The sequence below is a fragment of the Phalangium opilio genome, unplaced genomic scaffold, assembly GCF_054372755.1.
Source record: "Phalangium opilio isolate 3A_F unplaced genomic scaffold, DU_Popi_V2 ptg000077l_1, whole genome shotgun sequence".
Taxonomy (NCBI): Eukaryota; Metazoa; Arthropoda; class Arachnida; order Opiliones; family Phalangiidae; genus Phalangium; species Phalangium opilio.
The window spans coordinates 5,982,380-5,999,812 of NW_028324185.1; the positions used below are offsets into that span (position 1 = coordinate 5,982,380).

The 17,433-nt window shown below is 40.1% G+C and overlaps 1 protein-coding gene across 1 annotated transcript; it reads right to left on the reverse strand.

Annotated features, from left to right (window-relative positions):
• Positions 1 to 9,771: 9,771 nt before the first annotated feature.
• Positions 9,772 to 15,437, reverse strand: LOC149657100 (transient receptor potential cation channel subfamily A member 1-like). Its single transcript, XM_089844670.1, has 6 exons — positions 15,412 to 15,437; positions 13,370 to 13,491; positions 12,196 to 13,093; positions 10,992 to 11,113; positions 10,398 to 10,735; positions 9,772 to 10,266 (listed from the first exon to the last, which is right to left on the reverse strand). Exons 1-6 carry the CDS (start codon positions 15,435 to 15,437, stop codon positions 9,772 to 9,774), a joined length of 2,001 nt encoding a protein of 666 aa, XP_089700796.1.
• Positions 15,438 to 17,433: the final 1,996 nt, after the last annotated feature.

Genomic DNA, 17,433 nt, shown 5'->3' on the forward strand with positions numbered 1-17,433 from the left:
TTATTACTCAAAGGATCGTTTTTCCAGCAAGAGGCGTTCGGATCGGCTCCCTTTTCAATCAGGAATAGTGCTATTTGTTCGTTTCTCAAAGATATCGCGAACGAAAGCGGCGTGTGTTTTACCCTATACGAGCACTTGTTGATCTTCGCCCCTTTCGATAATAAATCCAGAAGCGTTTCTTTCTCTCCCGCTTCAATCGCATTGATCAGGTGATCAGTCGATGGGTCGTCCCAACCACGTCCTTCCAACTCTTCTGTTACGACTATTCGAGCTCCATTTTCCAACAATAATTGCACGATATTTTCCAATTCCATATTTTTTGCGGCGGACAATGGCGTCTCTCCGTAACTGGTCTTGGCGTTAACGTTGACCCCCTTTTCGATTAATTTCCTGATGATAACGGTGGAGTTGGAGTAGATGGCGCCTAAAAGCGGGGTATACTCCAGACGGTTTTTAACGTTGACGTTGGCCCCGCCATCTATTAACATCAGCGCGCATTTTTGTCTGTTGTCAGGTAATAGATTCCGATCCTTATTTCTCCAATTTCGGAGAGCCAATAGTAAGGCGGTATTGCCTTCGCAGTCTTTCTGTTCCACATCAACTCCCTTATCAAGCGATAATCTGATTACATCGACGCATCCTTCTTCGGCCGCTCCAGTGAAGAAAGTTTTCTCACAAAAACCCAATGTTTCGTTGGGATTGAAGCCATTTTCAAAAAGTAATTCGGCAATATCGGTTCGATTATAGCGCAAGGCATTGACAAAAGCGTATAGACCGATGTGAGCTCCTTTTGCCAGAAGAGCTTTAACCAGCGGCGTGGACCCGGCAATCGTCGCCGCTGTTAGTGGTGAAGCCTGAATTGGATTTTCAAAATATTCGCGAGTTTCAACATCTTTGCAAGCTTCTTCCGAATAGGCTCCTCTCTCTATGAGATACAGGGCTAACCTTTCTTGTTTCCTTTTAATGGCAAAATAAAGTGGCGTTTGATACACGGGATACAAGCAATTTTCATAGCCTTTGTTTTTGGTTGCCAGTAACTTTTCTTTGCTGCCCTCTTCAATCGCCGCCATGACGTCGTAATTCAATTGAACGCCATCTACGAATAAAACCTGAAAGAGTCAGCTTTCATTACCACATTGCAGCTGGTGTTTAACAAGTTGCTAGTGCGCTTCTTTGGCCCGATTGTGTACATACAGGGTTCGTACGGAAAACGGGGATTTGGAAAGTGGGAAAATAAGACAGGGATTTAAAGTTTCTTGCTAAAACGTCAGGGATTTCGTTTGATATATCTAACCATGATTGCTTCGAGCAATGAAAAATATATGCTGCAGGTGTAATTATGAAGTGACGTCTGGTAAACACGTACTTAAAATGGTCCCAGGGATATGGGCAAAATATCGTCACAGGTAAGCTGGATAATTCAGGGATTTTCAATATAAAAACTTTGTTCAAACCCTGGTATATGACGCACCTTGATTTGCACGTCAATTGTTTATTTTTTGGATTTCAGAGAATTATATTTTGAACAATATACTGTATATATTGACCTTTGCCCTTTGACGATAATTTAAATATGGCGATAAATGTCTGATCGTTACGTGGGCTATGTTAAACAAGACTATAGTTTGCTATCCAGTGAGGATAATCATTTGTAGAACGATGATTTCGAATTACTACGTCACTTACAAGTTAGTGTTCAGTTCGCTGTCTTCTACGCGAGGTTCTAGTACGAAGTTTCAAAGATGAAATTGGTATATTTACCGTGAATGAAGAAAGAATGAGAACCATCGAGAACTCCTTTATCATTTCGAGACCTTAATTGCGACAGGACTTCGGTTGAATGTCGAATGTACGATACCCGAGAATGGAGCGTGCCCTTCCCTTTTTATGTTAATCGAGCAACAAGGAAGTTCAGTTTCATTATTCGACCCAGGAGTATTTGAAGTAAATAATTAAAGAATACAATCTGTTTAAACTTCCTCGATTAAATGAGTTTCCAAATGAACAAGCTCGAGGTTAGCCCAGACCTTATGTGGATGAGTAGTAGTTGAGTCTGGTATACTTAAAACGAATGTCTATTTGTTCAAGTTTTAAACATATTGCGTTTTCGAAAGGAACGTCAAAACAAACGCAGTGGCCGGCAGCTGAAGTTACCATTACATTGCAAAACAAGAGTATTTACACAACCCATTTTAGAGTGATAGTTACTCAGAATGCATTTGATTAGGCGCTGCACCTGCGCGCGGGGGCATCAACAGAACCCCCGTCCTGCCTTCATCCCTGTGCCCAAAATGGTACCTGCGGAACCGCCGTCAAGGCAAACGGGATCGGCCAGCGGGCCCGGCAACGCCCCTTAAGCAGGTGACAGAGGCGGGACACCGTCAGCGGCGAGCCCAGCCAGGAGGTGGTCGGTGACAGGGCTCGGACTAAGGCAGCAGAAGGCTCGAGGGGCCGGGGGATCGCCCTCCGAGCACAGCAGTGCCATACGGTCCAAAAGTGTATCCGCGGTCCCCAGAGGGTTGCCAAGAGCTGGGAATGAGCAATAGCAACACCTGGGCGGGGGCGAGGCGGCCGAGCAAACCGTTCGCGGAACGGGGCAGGGAAAGGTCCGAACCAAGGGCAAGCCCAAGGAACCATCCTAACCGGCACACCGAACTCGGGCCCCCTCCGCCACGACAAGGCCTTTTGCTCTGCTCCCAAGGGGGGGGGGCTCCCCAAGGAAGCGGGAGGGGGAGAGTGATAGTTACTGTATTTGTTCCAGGTTTCAAACTTTATCAATTTCGCGTGTTACCAAATGAAAAGGTCGAGGCTAACGTGAGAGGCCATCACGTGTTTTCCCTTTGATAAATTTCCAAGTGCATTTTTAGTTTAGCACACGTCGACGGAAGGCAAGACGAAAATATATTTACTCAAGTTTTAAACATTTTGAGCGTAGAACTGTTCGCGAGAAGTTTCAAAACCGAGGCTTACTTTACCACCCTACCGCAACGACTCTGTAAAGGACAAGGCACATATGACGTTGGCAAATCCATTTTACATTTTTTAAGAGAAGGAACTCTATTACCTCTAGGTTATCATTTCACTAATGGCTAAAAGTACACCTTTTTTAAGGATAGAAACTAAAAAATAATATTTTTGGAAAAGATGGCAATAATCAAGCTAATTAGCAATTATTTGGGGGCAAACATATCGACTTTAGGAAAATTTTGGAAAAGGGGAAAACATATTCAGTTGAAAAAAAACTTGATAATTCCAAAAATAGGTGCACGTACGTTGAGCAGCTCATATCATTTCACATAAGGATGATTGCTTCTTTTGTATTTGGAGATTGTAAGGGGTTACGAAAGGTCACCCAAATTAATTTTTGCTTGTCAGATATGATGTTACGCAAATCAAATATTTATTTATTTATTCAATAAACGTAATTTATTTCTATCAACTTAATTATCCTTTTACTTTTACCTTTCCTGATCATTCTCAGCGAGCTTTTTTCTAAGCGCTTCCCCTTTGTGGATATCAGCGCCATGTTTCAACAAAAAATTTGCGACGTTTTCATTTCTTCTTTCAATGGAAATAGACCATGGCGTGTTCCCTTCCTTGTCCATGGCGTTAACGTCGGCGCCCTTCTTGATTAACAGCTCGGCCACATGGGTATTGTAGACTCGGTGCAATGGTGTCTGGTTATCAATGTCTTTGGAGTTAACGTTGGCACCCTTCTCGATTAATTTCTCGACGACGGAGGTGGAACCCCATGAGGTGGCGCACATTAGTGGGGTTACCTTGTAAACGTCGGCGGTGTTGACGTTGGCCCCGCTATCTACTAGTAACTCCAAACCTCTTCGCAGTTTGTCGTCTCGTTCCGGACTAAAACCCTTCCCATCGATGCAAGCCCAGATGAAGGCGGTTCTACCGTCGCAATCTTTATGTTCAATATCCGCTCCCTTTTTAAGCAACAATTTGGTAACATTTACACACCCGTGAATTACCGCCCGATAAAGCCATGTTTGGTTACAATCATCATACTCTTTGTTAGGGTCGAAGCCGTTTTGTATAATGAATTCTAAAATATCCGCTTGGTCATGAAATATGACGTCCTTTAAAATTTCGTCATTAATTTTCACTCCTTTATCGAGAAGGACTTTAACCAGCGTCTTAAATCCCGCCTCCGTCGCATCAGCTAGTGGAGAACGGTATTCTACTCCAGCGCAACGTAGATTCGGATCGGCTCCTTTCTCTACGAGAAGAACAGCTATTTCTTCTTTCTCCCTCCGAATTGCAATTGAAAGGGGTGTTCCATACTTCATACACTCGTTAATGTCTGTCCCTTTCTCTATTAAGTTTAGTAACTGTTCTTTATTTCCCGCTTCAATCGCTTCGATGATGTCACCATTCGCTTGAACGCCATTTTGATCTAAAAGCTGAAAGAAAACCTTTGATTTAATTTTTGAATTTCACTTTCAGCACCACCTATTTCGAATGGGCTTTTTCTTATTGAACTTTAAAGACCAAGTCTTACGAAGAACAATTAGCGCAATTTTTCTCCAAGAAAGTAAGAAACCAACGTTGAAATTTTTACGTCAATCACTTATTACATTGTGACGTCATAGTTTGTATTTTAATTATTTTTGACGCATTCTTAAGATTGTCTTTTTGCGTTAAAGACGGCCAACTGACCCGCAGAGAATTCGCCGTAAGGTTCTAGTACCAAGCTTGAGCGGAGAAATAATATATTTACCGTGAACACAGTCAAGAAGAGGACCACCGAGAACTCCTTCATCATTTCGAGAACTTAATTTCGACAGGACTTTGGTTGAATGTCGAATGTACGATATCCGAGAATGGAGCGTGCTCTTCCCTTTTTATATTAATCGAACAACGAGGAAGTTCAGTTTCATTTTTCGACCCAGAAGGAGTAAAGTAAATAATTAAAGAATAAAATCTGATTAAACTTCCTCGATTAGATGAGTTTCCAAATGAACAAGGTCGAGGTTAAACCAGACGTTACGTGTAAAAATGGGTCTGAAACGTTTTTTTCTTTGCTCATTCATTTAGAGTTAAGGTTAAACCAAGCGCACGCGCCTAAGGTAAACTTAAAACTAATGTCTATTTGTTCAAGTTTTAAGCATATTGCGTGTTTGGAAAGAATCATCAAAACATCGACCGGAAACTGAAGCTAACATTACGTTATAAAAATGTGTTTGTTCATTTTATATTAAAGATCTTGATCTGAATTTTTAAAGACACGAAGATATTTTCATGCCATTTTAATAAATGTTTTTCCCCCCGGTCTTAGTATGCTTAACTACCGGTCGTAGCGTTCTTGTTTATTTCATCGGGTTGAGTGTTGCCATTTTCCATTAGCTGCTAACACTCTGCCACCATGAAGCAATATGTAATTTTTCACTGATGTCGAAAATTGCGATGAAGCGCACGAAGCAAGTATATAGGGCCGTCGGGATGTCAGTTTTCTCGGGGCCTGTATCTTCTAAGGCGCCACCTGTAGGGTTCTATTCCGCGATTTTGTCATTTTCCCCGCAGCCCGCAAACTTTCTCGACGTCCCACAGCAAGTAGCGCCGCAATTTAGAGTCTGCCGAAACTAAAATGGGCATGGAACGAGACCTAAAATGCAATTACCGCTGAACAAACAACGATTCTCTCTTTGTAAATACTTTGTTTGCATCTAGGTACATGGTTGTAAAACGACTAGTGTACCAACCTTGAATGTTCAAATTATAGACTAAAAGAGGGTTCTAGCCCTATTATTATCTGTTAGCCCTAGAAACGGTATTTCAGCGCAATATTTCGCAAGATCTAGTACTGTCAGAAATACATGAACCGAAATTATCGAAGACATATTCCTCTAACGCTAGAGGCAAGTTCTCTCTGTTTCCCCTCCTTAGGCGCCGTATTTTATAGCCCCCATATCATCTCTGATTCAAGAGGGAGCTTTGAATACGCTTCCTAGCGATTGCTACCAGAAGCTTTGTTTATACACAGACTAAAAATATACTGTGGGAAAGTGTCTTTTTAGTCTTTGTAATAATGGCAGTCTGCTCTTCTTGTAGGGATTAACCAGAAGTGAAAATTTAATCAAGTGCCTTATTTTTTAATCAAAATTGAGAAATAAATGGTCTTGAAAGGTTTTTTAAGTAAGTTACTAATTCTTCCACGTTTAGCATAATTGCAAACCAACCAACCAGTGCACCATTGACCACTAGGCCTAGGTTTGCAGACTACGTCACGACGATTTTAAAGAAAGAAGAAAAATTGTTTGGCTGTCACCAAACTCACCATGGCAACGAAATTACCCATGATTCAAAAAATATTTTTCCCGCTGCCGCGGGAGGCTAAAATTTACTAAGCTTCCTTCTAGACTCCCTCCCCATTCACTCGGAGACATTGCCTGTGGCGAAAAAAAGCCTCGAAGATAATTTCGGTTCATGTATTTCTGGTACAGTAAATTTTTATAAAAATTCCAAGTAGCCGAAAAATAATAAGCAATCGCTCTTTGATTGCAAACCAATTCGCAGTTTTCACGCTAATGCTAGCATGACTGAGAGTGAAGGGATTAAGAAAATTCACCAAGCTTATATTTGGTTTTCAGATGTGAGATAAAAAAAACTGTGTATTGTATGAAACTTAATTTATTGAACAACACGATTCATTTCCATTATCTTTTTCATTAATGGGAGTATTTTTTTCGCAGCGATTCCCCTTAGTGAATATCAGCTCCATGGTCCAACAAGAATTTGGCGATATCCTCATATCCTCTTCCGCTGGCTATAGACCATGCTGAGTATCCCCACTTGTCCAAGGCGTTTACGTCGACGCCCTTCTCCACTAATTTCTTGACAAGAATGGTGGAATTACGTTCGGCGGCGTAAATAAGCGGGGTACTCCCTCCCCGGTCTGTGGTGTTGACGTTGGCCCCGCCATCTATTAGTACCTCCACGCATTTTTCTATCTTCTTGGTTAGAGTCCGATTAACCATCATTTCGTGGCAAGCCCAATTTAAAGCGGTGTAACCGTAACAGTCCCTGTGTTCAATATCCACTTTCTTTTCAAGCAATAATTTGGTCATATTTACGTATCCTTTGGCGGCCGCGTCGAACAACATAGTACGGTTACAATAACCAAATGTTTTGTTAGGGTCGAAGCCTCGTTCTAAAAATAACTGGCGAATATCTTTTCGATCATAATCGTAGGTTGTCGTTAAAGCGATTACGTCGATAACGGCTCCTTTATCGAGTAGGGTTTTCACCACTGGCATCAAACCCTCACGCGTCGCTACTTCCAAGGGAGAACAAGAATCACGAAGATAGCAAACTCCATTGACTTCAGCTCCATTCTCTATGAGGATTCGAATTATCTCTTCGTTCTTATTGGCAATCGCGAGTGAAAGGGGCTTGCAATTAAACGACTCCAAGCACCTGATAATATCTGTTCCGTTCGAAATCAAATCCAAGAGCGTGTCTTTTTGTCCCATTTTGATCGCCCAGATCAATTCATCATCATAACCATAATCCCTCTTAACGATTTCTCTCAGCGATGATCCTACACGTACGTCAGCTCCATTCTCCAACAATAATTTAGGAATATCTTTCAGTTTTGTTTTACTGGTGAATTCCAATGGTAGCTTTTTTAAATTGTCCATGGCGAAAGACAACGCTGTTTTTCCTCTATTGTCCATGGCGTTAACGTCGGCGCCTTTTTCAATCAATTTCTTCACAATATTGAAGGAACAACTCTTAGAGGCGTAAATTAATGGGGTACTAATGTCATATATGTCTGTGGTGTTTACGTTGGCCCCGCCATCTATTAGCATCGCCATACATTTTTCTAGAACGTCGTACTCACTCACGTCATTATATCCCAGAATTGAGCAAGCGTAGTTCAAGGCCTTGTAACCTTCATCGTTTTTATGTTCCATATCCGCTCCCTTTTCGAGCAACAATTCAGTTAGATTTTCTTTTCCGTAGGCGACCGCGAAAAAAAGCCACGTTCTGTCGTGATCATCGGATTGTTCAATGCCCTTCGCTAAAAATAACTCGAAAATTTCAGTTTGATTGTCAGCTATGTAGTACATTATAGCCACGACGTCAATTTTCGCTCCTTTAGCGAGAAGGACGTTAACCAGGTTTTTCGATCCAGTCTCGGTCGCTGCTAGCAATGGAGACGAGTGATCACTTGCAGAGCAAGTTGGACTCGGATCGGCTCCCATCTCTATCAGAAGTAAGGCTAATTCTTCTTTCTTTCTCTGAATTATGAGTGTAATGAGTGTTGGATACTCGATATTCAGGCACTTGTTGATGTCTGTCCCTTTCGCTAAATAACCCAGTAGCTTTTCTTTATCTCCCGCTTCAATCGCCTTCATGACGTCATCCTTCAATCGAACGCCATCTACAAACAAAACCTGAAAGAAAATCTTTGATTACAACAGCGAATTTCACTTTCACCATTTAGTATTTCGAAGGGGCTTTTAATGTAGAACTTTCAAAAGTCCAGTTTTACGAAGAAGTTCAGTTCGAGCCCTGAGAGAAAACAAACGATGATATAAAATATGTCGTCAATCACTTTATATCTATTATCATAGTTGAGATGTTATTTCACGTAAGTTTTCAACTTATCAAGTCTTGTAAAGGCCACTCTTAAGGCATAATATGACAACCTAACCAATCAGCATAGCATGACGGTGTGTTAGGTTGACTTCAGTTTATCGTCTTCTGCTCGATGTTCTAGTAACAAGATTCAAAGAGGAAATAGTAAAATACCGTGAACACAGCCAGGAAGAGGACCAATAAAGAATTCCTTCATCACTTCGAGAACTTTATACCGACAATATTTCGGTTGAGTGTCGAATGTACGATATCCGAGAATGGAGCGTGCCTATCCCTTTTTATGTTAATCGAGCAACAAGGAAGTTCAGTTTCATTATTCGACCCAGGAGCATTTAAAGTAAATATGTAAAGAACACAATCTGATTAAACTTCCTCAATTACACGTGCTTCCAAATGAACAAGGTCGAGGTTAACAAACACGGAACTCACGTTGCCTCCACGTTATGTCGGAGACTGGCATCCGAGTCTGTCACGTGTTAATCGCTTGTTACGCGTATATTGAAGTTGGGATAAATCAGGCGCATACACTTGCAATTAACATGACATGAACAGCCTATTTGCTGAACCTCGAATCATATTGCGTGTTCGAAAGAATTGTCAACACACAGTGGCCGGAAGCTGAAGCTATCATTACCTTGCAAAACAATCGTATTTACACTGGTATTCAACCCATTTTAGAGTGGTAGAAATTATATTTTTTATTTAAGAAGAAATTTTCGTATTTGCGTCATGTTTTTCTTAATTTCTTTTCAAACTTCATCATTCTCACGTGTTACCAAATGAAAAGGTAGAAGTTAGGCTATCATGTGTGCCATACGCCAAATGCATTTCGAGTTTAGTACGGGTCGACGGAAGGTAAGACAAAGATCAATTACTTTGAGTTGTAAACAATTTTAGTGTTGAACTGTTCGTGAGATATATCAAATTTGAGGCTTACTTTACTCCAACTCTGTAAACGAGTCACATTACCTTTGCAACTACATTTTTTGAGAGAATCTCGACTACCTCTAGCTTATCCTTTGATATAAATTGTGAGAGCTCCTTTTCTATGGGGACATTGTAAGGGGTTACGAAAGGTCACGTAATTTAGTTTATGCTTGTCAGATATGATGTTTAACAACACAACTATTTATTCAATAAACGTCATTTATTTTATTTATTATCTTTTAATTGCTGTTTATTCTCAGCCGTCTTTTTTCTCAGCTTTTCCCCTTTGTGGATGTCAGCTCCGTGGCCCAACAAAAATTTTGCGACGTTTTCATTTCTTCTTTCGGTGGCGGAAGACCATGGCGTGTTCCCTTTCATGTCCATGGAGTTAACGTCGGCGCCCTTCTCGGTTAACATTTCGGCGATATCGGTTTTATCGACTCGGTGCAATGCTGTCTGGTTATCAATGTCTTTGGCATTAACGTCGGCGCCCTTTTCGATTAATTTCTTGACGAGAATGATGGAATCCCACCAAACTGCGCACATTAGCGGGGTTTTCTTGTTATTGTCGGCGGTTTTGACGTTGGCACCGATGTCAATCAAAAACTCCATACCCCTTCGTTGATTGTCTTCGTCTTCCTGAGTAGGGCCATTCCTATTCCAGCAAACTCCGTTTAAGGGGGTATTACCCTCACAGTCTTTATGTTCAATATCCGCTCCCTTTTTAAGCAACAATTTGGTAGCATTTACATTGCCGTTAAGGACCACCCAAAAAAGGCATGTTTTGTTACAATCACCAAATTGTTTGTTAGGGTCGATGCCGTTTTCTATAAATAATTCTAGAAATTCGCTTTTATCAAAAGTAAGGCTTTCCATAAAATTTCGTCGTCAATTTCCAATCCTTTATCGAGAAGGACTTTGACCAGCGTCTTCAATCCCCTCTCGGTCGCATCAGCTAGTGGAGAACGGTATTCAAATCCATCGCAACGTAGATTCAGATCGGCTCCTTTCTCTGCGAGAAGGACAGCTATCTCTTCTTTACCCCACCGAATTGCGAGTGAAAGGGGTGTACTCCCCTCCGAATCCAGGCACTTGTTAATGTCTGTTCCATTCGCTAATAAATCTAATAGCTTCTGTTTGTCTCCCTCTTCAGTGGCCTCCCTGACGTCATCCTTCGATCGAACACCATCTACAAACATAACCTTAAAGAAAACCTTTGATTACAACATTGGATTTCAGTCATTTCACTTTAACCAGTTCTTATTTCGAAGAGACTGCCAATTTTTTTTTCTTGCTAATTTAAAATAAAATAAAATTTCTCCATTCATAATTTTTAATTTTTTCTAGTCTTCGTAACCTGCATAGTGTGTTAGGTTCAGTTCAGTTTACCGTCTTCTACGCCAGGTTCTGGTGCAAAGTTTCAAAGATGAAAATGGTATATTTACCGTGAATACAGCCAAGAAGAGCACCACCAAAGATAGTTCCTTCATCATTTCGAGAACTTAATTCCGACAAGACTTCGGTTGAATGTCGAATGTACGATACCCGAGAATGGAGTGTACTTTCCCTTTTTATGTTAATCGAGCAACAAGGAAGTTAAGCATCATTATCCGACCCAGGAGTATTTAAAGTAAATAGTTAAAGAATACAATCTGATTAAACTTCCTCAATTACACGTGCTTCAAAAGGAACAAGGTCGAGGTTAACAAACACGGAACTCACGTTGTCTCCACGTCGTTATGTCGGAGACTAGGAACCGAGTCTATCACGTGTTAATCGCTTGTAACGCGTATATTGAAGTTAGGATAAATCAGGCGAATACACGTGTAATGAACATGAGATGAACAGCCTATTTGCTGAACCTCGAATCATATTGCGTGTTCCAAAGAATTGTCAACACACAGTGGCCGGAAAATTGAAGCTATCATTCCATTGCAAAACAAGTATATTTACACAGCCCATTTTAGAGTAATAGTTACTATATTTTTATTTTAGTAATGTTCGTATTCGTTCCATGTTTTTCAAAATTGTTTTTCTAACGTCATCATTTTCACGTGTTAACACATAAGCTATTCAGCGGGCTATCACGTGTTTTCTCTTTGCCAGTTGCCAAGTGCATTTGGAGTTTAGCACACGTCGACCAAAGGTAAGATCAATATCTATTTCCTCAAATTTTAAACAAATTGAGTGTTGAACTGTTCGTGAGAATTGTGAAAATTAAGGTTTACTCCCATGACGTAATAGCCAAGGCTTATTGTGATTGGTTTGCTACCTCTCTGACTAAAGTCGGCCCGACTCCAATCGCCTACCTACCAGATTAAAATCCGAGCTTGACGGTTGGGTGAAACCCGTTCATATTGCCTGACAATCTGGCCTGACTGGTCAGATCTGCTTTGTCAGCTGACTAAAGTTGGGTAATGTGAACGGGCCTTAACTCTCCTACCGCCGAAACTACAAACGAAACGATCCGTCACAACTACATTTAAATTTTAAGAGAAAGAACTCGATTACTACTAGGTTTTTACGCTTTGACATAAATTGTGATAGCTCCTTTTCAATGGGGACTCGGAAGATTGTAAGGGGTTTCATTTAGTTAGTTTATTCATTTTAAAAATGATGTTAAACAAAACAACTATTTATTCAATATACGTAGTATTATCGTTTGATTGCGGTTTATTATCTTTTAATTGCTGTTTATTCTCAGCCGTCTTTTTTCTCAGCGCTTCCCCTTTGTGGATGTCAGCTCCATGGTCCATCAATAATTTTGTGACGTTTTCATTCCAAAAGTTTGTGGCGGTAGACCATGGTGTGTTCCCTTCCTTGTCCATGGCGTTAACGTCGGCTCCCTTCTCGATTAATTTCTTAACGAGAATGGTGGAACGCCACCAGACTGCGCACATAAGCGGGGTTTTCTTGTAAATGTTGTCGGCGGTGTTGACGTTGGCCCCGCTCTCTATTAAAAACTCCATACCCCTTCGTTGATTGTCTTCCGCTTCCTGAGTAGGGCCATTCCTATTCCAGCAAACTCCGTTTAAGGGGGTATTACCCTCACAGTCTTTATGTTCAATATCCGCTCCCTTTTTAAGCAACAATTTGGTAACATTTACATTCCCGTGAAGGGTCACCCAAAAAAGGCATGTTTGGTTACAATCACCAAATTGTTTGTTAGGGTCGATGCCGTTTTGTAAAAATAATTCTAGAATATCACTTTTATCATGACGTATGACTTCCCATAAAATATCGTTGTCAATTACCATTCCTTTGTCGAGAAGAACTTTAACTACCGTCTTCAATCCCGCCTTCGTCGCATCAGCTAGTGGAGAACGGTATTCTCTTCCAGCGCAACGTAGATTCAGATCGGCTCCTTTCTCTATGAGAATGAGGGCTAACTGTTCTTTCTCCTTCCAAATTGCGAGTGAAAGGGGTGTTCTATCCCACGAATCCAGGCACTTGTTAATGTTCGTTCCATTCGCTAATAAATCCAAAAGCTTTTCTTTGTCTCCCTCTTCAATCGCCTCGCTGACGTCATCCTTCGATCGAAAACCATCTACAAACATAACCTTAAAGAAAACCTTTGATTACAACATTGGATTTCAGTCATTTCACTTTAACCAGTTCTTATTTCGAAGAGACTGCCAATTTTTTTTCTTGCTAAGTTAAAATAAAATAAAATTTCTCTTTTCATAATTTTTAATTTATCTAGTCTTCGTAAGATGGTTCTTTCGGCATCCTAACCCGCATAGTGTGTTAGGTTCAGTTCAGTTTGCCGTCTTTTACGCCAGGTTCAGTTGCAAAGTTTCAAAGATGAAAATGGTATATTTACCGTGAATACAGCCAAGAAGAGCACCACCAAAGATAATTCCTTCATCATTTCGAGAACTTAATTCCGACAAGACTTCGGTTGAATGTCGAATGTACGATACCCGAGAATGGAGCCTGCCTTCCCTTTTTATGTTAATCGAGCAACAAGGAAGTTAATCATCATTACTCGAAGCAGGAGTATTTAAAGTAAATAATTAAATAATACAGTCAGATTAAACTTCCTCGATTACACGTGATTTCAAATGAACAAGGTCGAGGTTAACAAACACGGAACTCACGTTGCCTCTACGTCATGTCGGAGACTGGCATCCGAGTCTGTCACGTGTTAATCGCTTGTAACGAGTGTATTGAAGTTAGGATAAATCAGGCGAATACACGTGCAATGAACATGACATGAACAGCCTGTTTGCTGAACCTCGAATCATATTGCGTGTTCGTAATAATTGTCAACATACAGTGGCCGGAAGCTGAAGCTATCATTACCTTGCAAAACAATCGTATTTACACTGGTACTCAACCCATTTTAGAGTGGTAGAAATTATATTTTTTATTTAAGAAGAAATTTTCGTATTTGCTTCATGTTTTTCTAATTTTTTTCCAAACTTCATCATTTTCATGTGTTACCAAGGTTGTAAGGTTTCTGGCGTACGCCTTATGTATGACAATAGATCCTACTTGATGTTATAGTATTATTATACATTGTAAAATGAAATTGCAACGTTTTCGAAATCGGTAACTCTGATTGGCTGTTGTTGCTCCGGCTCGTTTTGCACTCTGCTCTGGATAACAATGAGATGAGACTAGAAGTGAAGGGCTCTAGCATTGGTAGTAGATCCTGGCACTAGTGAACAAATTTGAGGATTTTATGCCGCTTCCATCGCGCCTACACTAGAGAGAGAGAGATAAAAATTGGTCGAGTTCCAAAAACATTTCCTACCCCCTTCCCCTCAACCTAAAGCGGCCGAACACGGACGCGGCTCCTTGAATCTAGTTCGGCCGTCTACCGCCACTCGCGAGCGTCTCACGTTTTGGAGGGAAAATTCAGAAACCGCTACTAGAGGGCCAACCGTTCTTGTGTTATCAAGAATATTCACTTTCGCCGAGTGAATAATTTGGTTAGCTCTGTACTTCTGGTCTCATCTCACTTCTGATAACAATAATAGAGTAGTGACTATCGTGAAATAGTTTTTTGGACCAACAAAACTTATTGATTGTTGATGAAGTTGCAAATTTTGAAGAAAATAAATATGAAATAATTATGGAGCAAAACGAACTAATTCAAGCCTATATCAAATGAAATTGGTCCAGTCCTTTTTACCATGAATTGCTTGGTTATTTAAGATAAAAATCTTGTCCCAAAATTGAGATAAGTGAAAATTGTTTCCGTCGAGTGAAAATTGACGCAAGGAGATAAATCGATAAAAGAAGAACTGCTACAAATACGTTGTTATTCTCTTCTTCATTTAAATAATTAAATTTTCGCCAGCCTGATCGACGCCGTGTTATTTAATTGTTTCCGTGTTTCGTTAAAAGGATTGAATTTAATAATTAATTTAAGTGATTGGAACTCGGTTCTCTTCAGCGACACACTCGTTTACGTCTCTCGTTGAAGAAGAGGACTGCGGCAGACTTCGGTCACGAACAAAATCGCAACTTTGAAGACCGAATTTTAGATCTAAATACAATCTTTAATGATGGAAGCGTCCAAGATAATTCGTCTGTATCCAATGGACGAGGTATGATAGTATTTTAATGCCGACTTTAAAACGCAGAAAGGAATAAAAAATCCCCTTATGTGAACCCGTTTTCCCTTCGAACGCATTTTATCTTACTTCTCGGTAAAATAGAGAATTCAAATTCGGGAAGGAGTTTCCCAACACCTCCACAATAATGTAAAAAACCCCAAAAGGACTTTACGTTATGGCCTCTGACCCTCATGAAGGAATACATAGATTCCTTCTCCTTGGAATCTTTAACAGGTCATTTTCTGTAGGCCTTTCTGATTGAATTAAAAGGGAGGAGTTGTAGAAACCGTCACCTTACCCATGCATGATGTATTTGAAACCCATTGTAGCGTGTTATCGACTTAGCTGGTGCCGAACTCGATTACATGTCAAGTTCTCTTTGTTCAGAACGAGTAGACCCAGGGCCGACGGTTGTTTCCTATATGAGTTAATAGCCAATGAAACGCGAGGAAGGAGGAGTGGACGGTTTAACAACGTGGTCTATGGCCTCTAAAAGATTCCGAGTATAATGAATCTCTTTTTGGTGAAAATAATATTCACTATTAATTAATACTCAAAATATTTCGACCGAAATGACACTGGTCCTAACGAAAGGCATTCAATAAACAAATTCTTAGAGCCTAAGATGTTCAGTCTGGTGTCAACTTTATGGTATCCGAACACTACCTAACTTGTCTGCCAGAGTGCGATTAAACACTAGTTAGAGTATAATTAAGCGTCGTAACTCAGGATGTAGAATCAGGAATGTCAAGCGATTCAAATGACGTGTCCCCTCTCGATCAGGCGATTTAATTCACAACTGAGGTCGACACAAATCGAATATTGCAATATTTTATTCATTTCCATCCTTTTCATTCTTTTTTTCAGTTACGTCCTTTAATTTATCGTAGTATCACTGAAAGCAAGACTGATGATCTTGTAATTGACGACTTCGATGGAATTATTCCCGAGATCATGTTCGCCATAAGGCGAAATCTCAAGTAAATTATAGACCTATCGTCCCATGCGAGGTCAATATACTATCCACAACGCCACCCCAACCCGTCTTACGTTAAGTGAAGACGTAAATAAACCGAAACAAATATACTCTCCTCTCAGAGAAATTAGTACAGGATAGGGATACAACGATGCATCGGCCAAGAATCGGCCACTTGGCCGAATAATCGTATCGGCCGATTTTTTTCGGCAGACTCTTTTTTGTTAGATCTGATCTTTTGATATAGTATAAGTTTGCAATTTAACAAATAAATTTACTTTATTAAACGTCTTTGAAATTGAGTTGGTAAACTATTTAATACATATATTTGAGAAGTGTAAGGTTGTGGTGAATGAAGCCCATTTTCTCAGCGTTTTGTGGCAGCAAAGATAGAATTAATCAAAAAAAAGTTGTAGCAGAAAGAATGGACAAAATGTGTTTTGAACTTAATGATCTAGTATCTCGGAAACCGGACTAGATAGATTATTGTCCTTGGAAAGTTTTTGACAAGTATCCCTAAAATTTATTAAATTAAAAGCCGATTTTTCAGAGACCGATGCATTAAATCGGCCGATTCCGAAAAATTACGAATCGTTGCACCCCCAGTACAGGAATAGATAATATGGTCGATTAGGTTTCCTATGCTAAATCATATACAGACAGAAGTGTCGTGGTAACATCTGTAACAAAGGCAGGACCTTCTATTCCAGGTAGATTCTTCAATCTTATTAAAATGTCTTTTCTTGTTTTAGTTTGACATACCAGCAAGCGCACGATTGGGTAAGATTTAAATGTTTTCCTAAAATACGAATATCGTTGCTTAACCTAACTTTCACTCCATAATAAAGAAATTAAAGGGAATGAGAAGCTTCGTTTGAAAAACCTCTGATTTATATAACAAAAGATAGAATTAATTTCTGTGAATTCAAAAATATCAAGCTTTTAATTCTCCGATTTCTGCTTATTTGGCAATATGCATTTGAAATGATTTGAAATGCACTTTTTATGAAAGGCTAAAACGTTTCCCGTAGGCTGGCATCACAGATATATTTTTTCACGAGAGATGGTGCCACTCTCTCCGCTATCAGACCCAGAGTTTACACTGGCGAGAAGCTCGAGACGCGTATAGGATTCCCGCGCTTTTTTTTCCTGACGTCATAGTGATGTCATCAAACGGGCGAACAAGCTCGACAAGACAAAATTATTGATGTATCAAAACTGAGTTTTCGTGATTCAATTTCAATGGATTTTAAAAATAGAAACTTTGGTTCAATTATATTAAAAACTTGATATTTTGAAAGTAGAGACTCGAAAGTGTAATATTATACTACTTTCGTGGTAAAA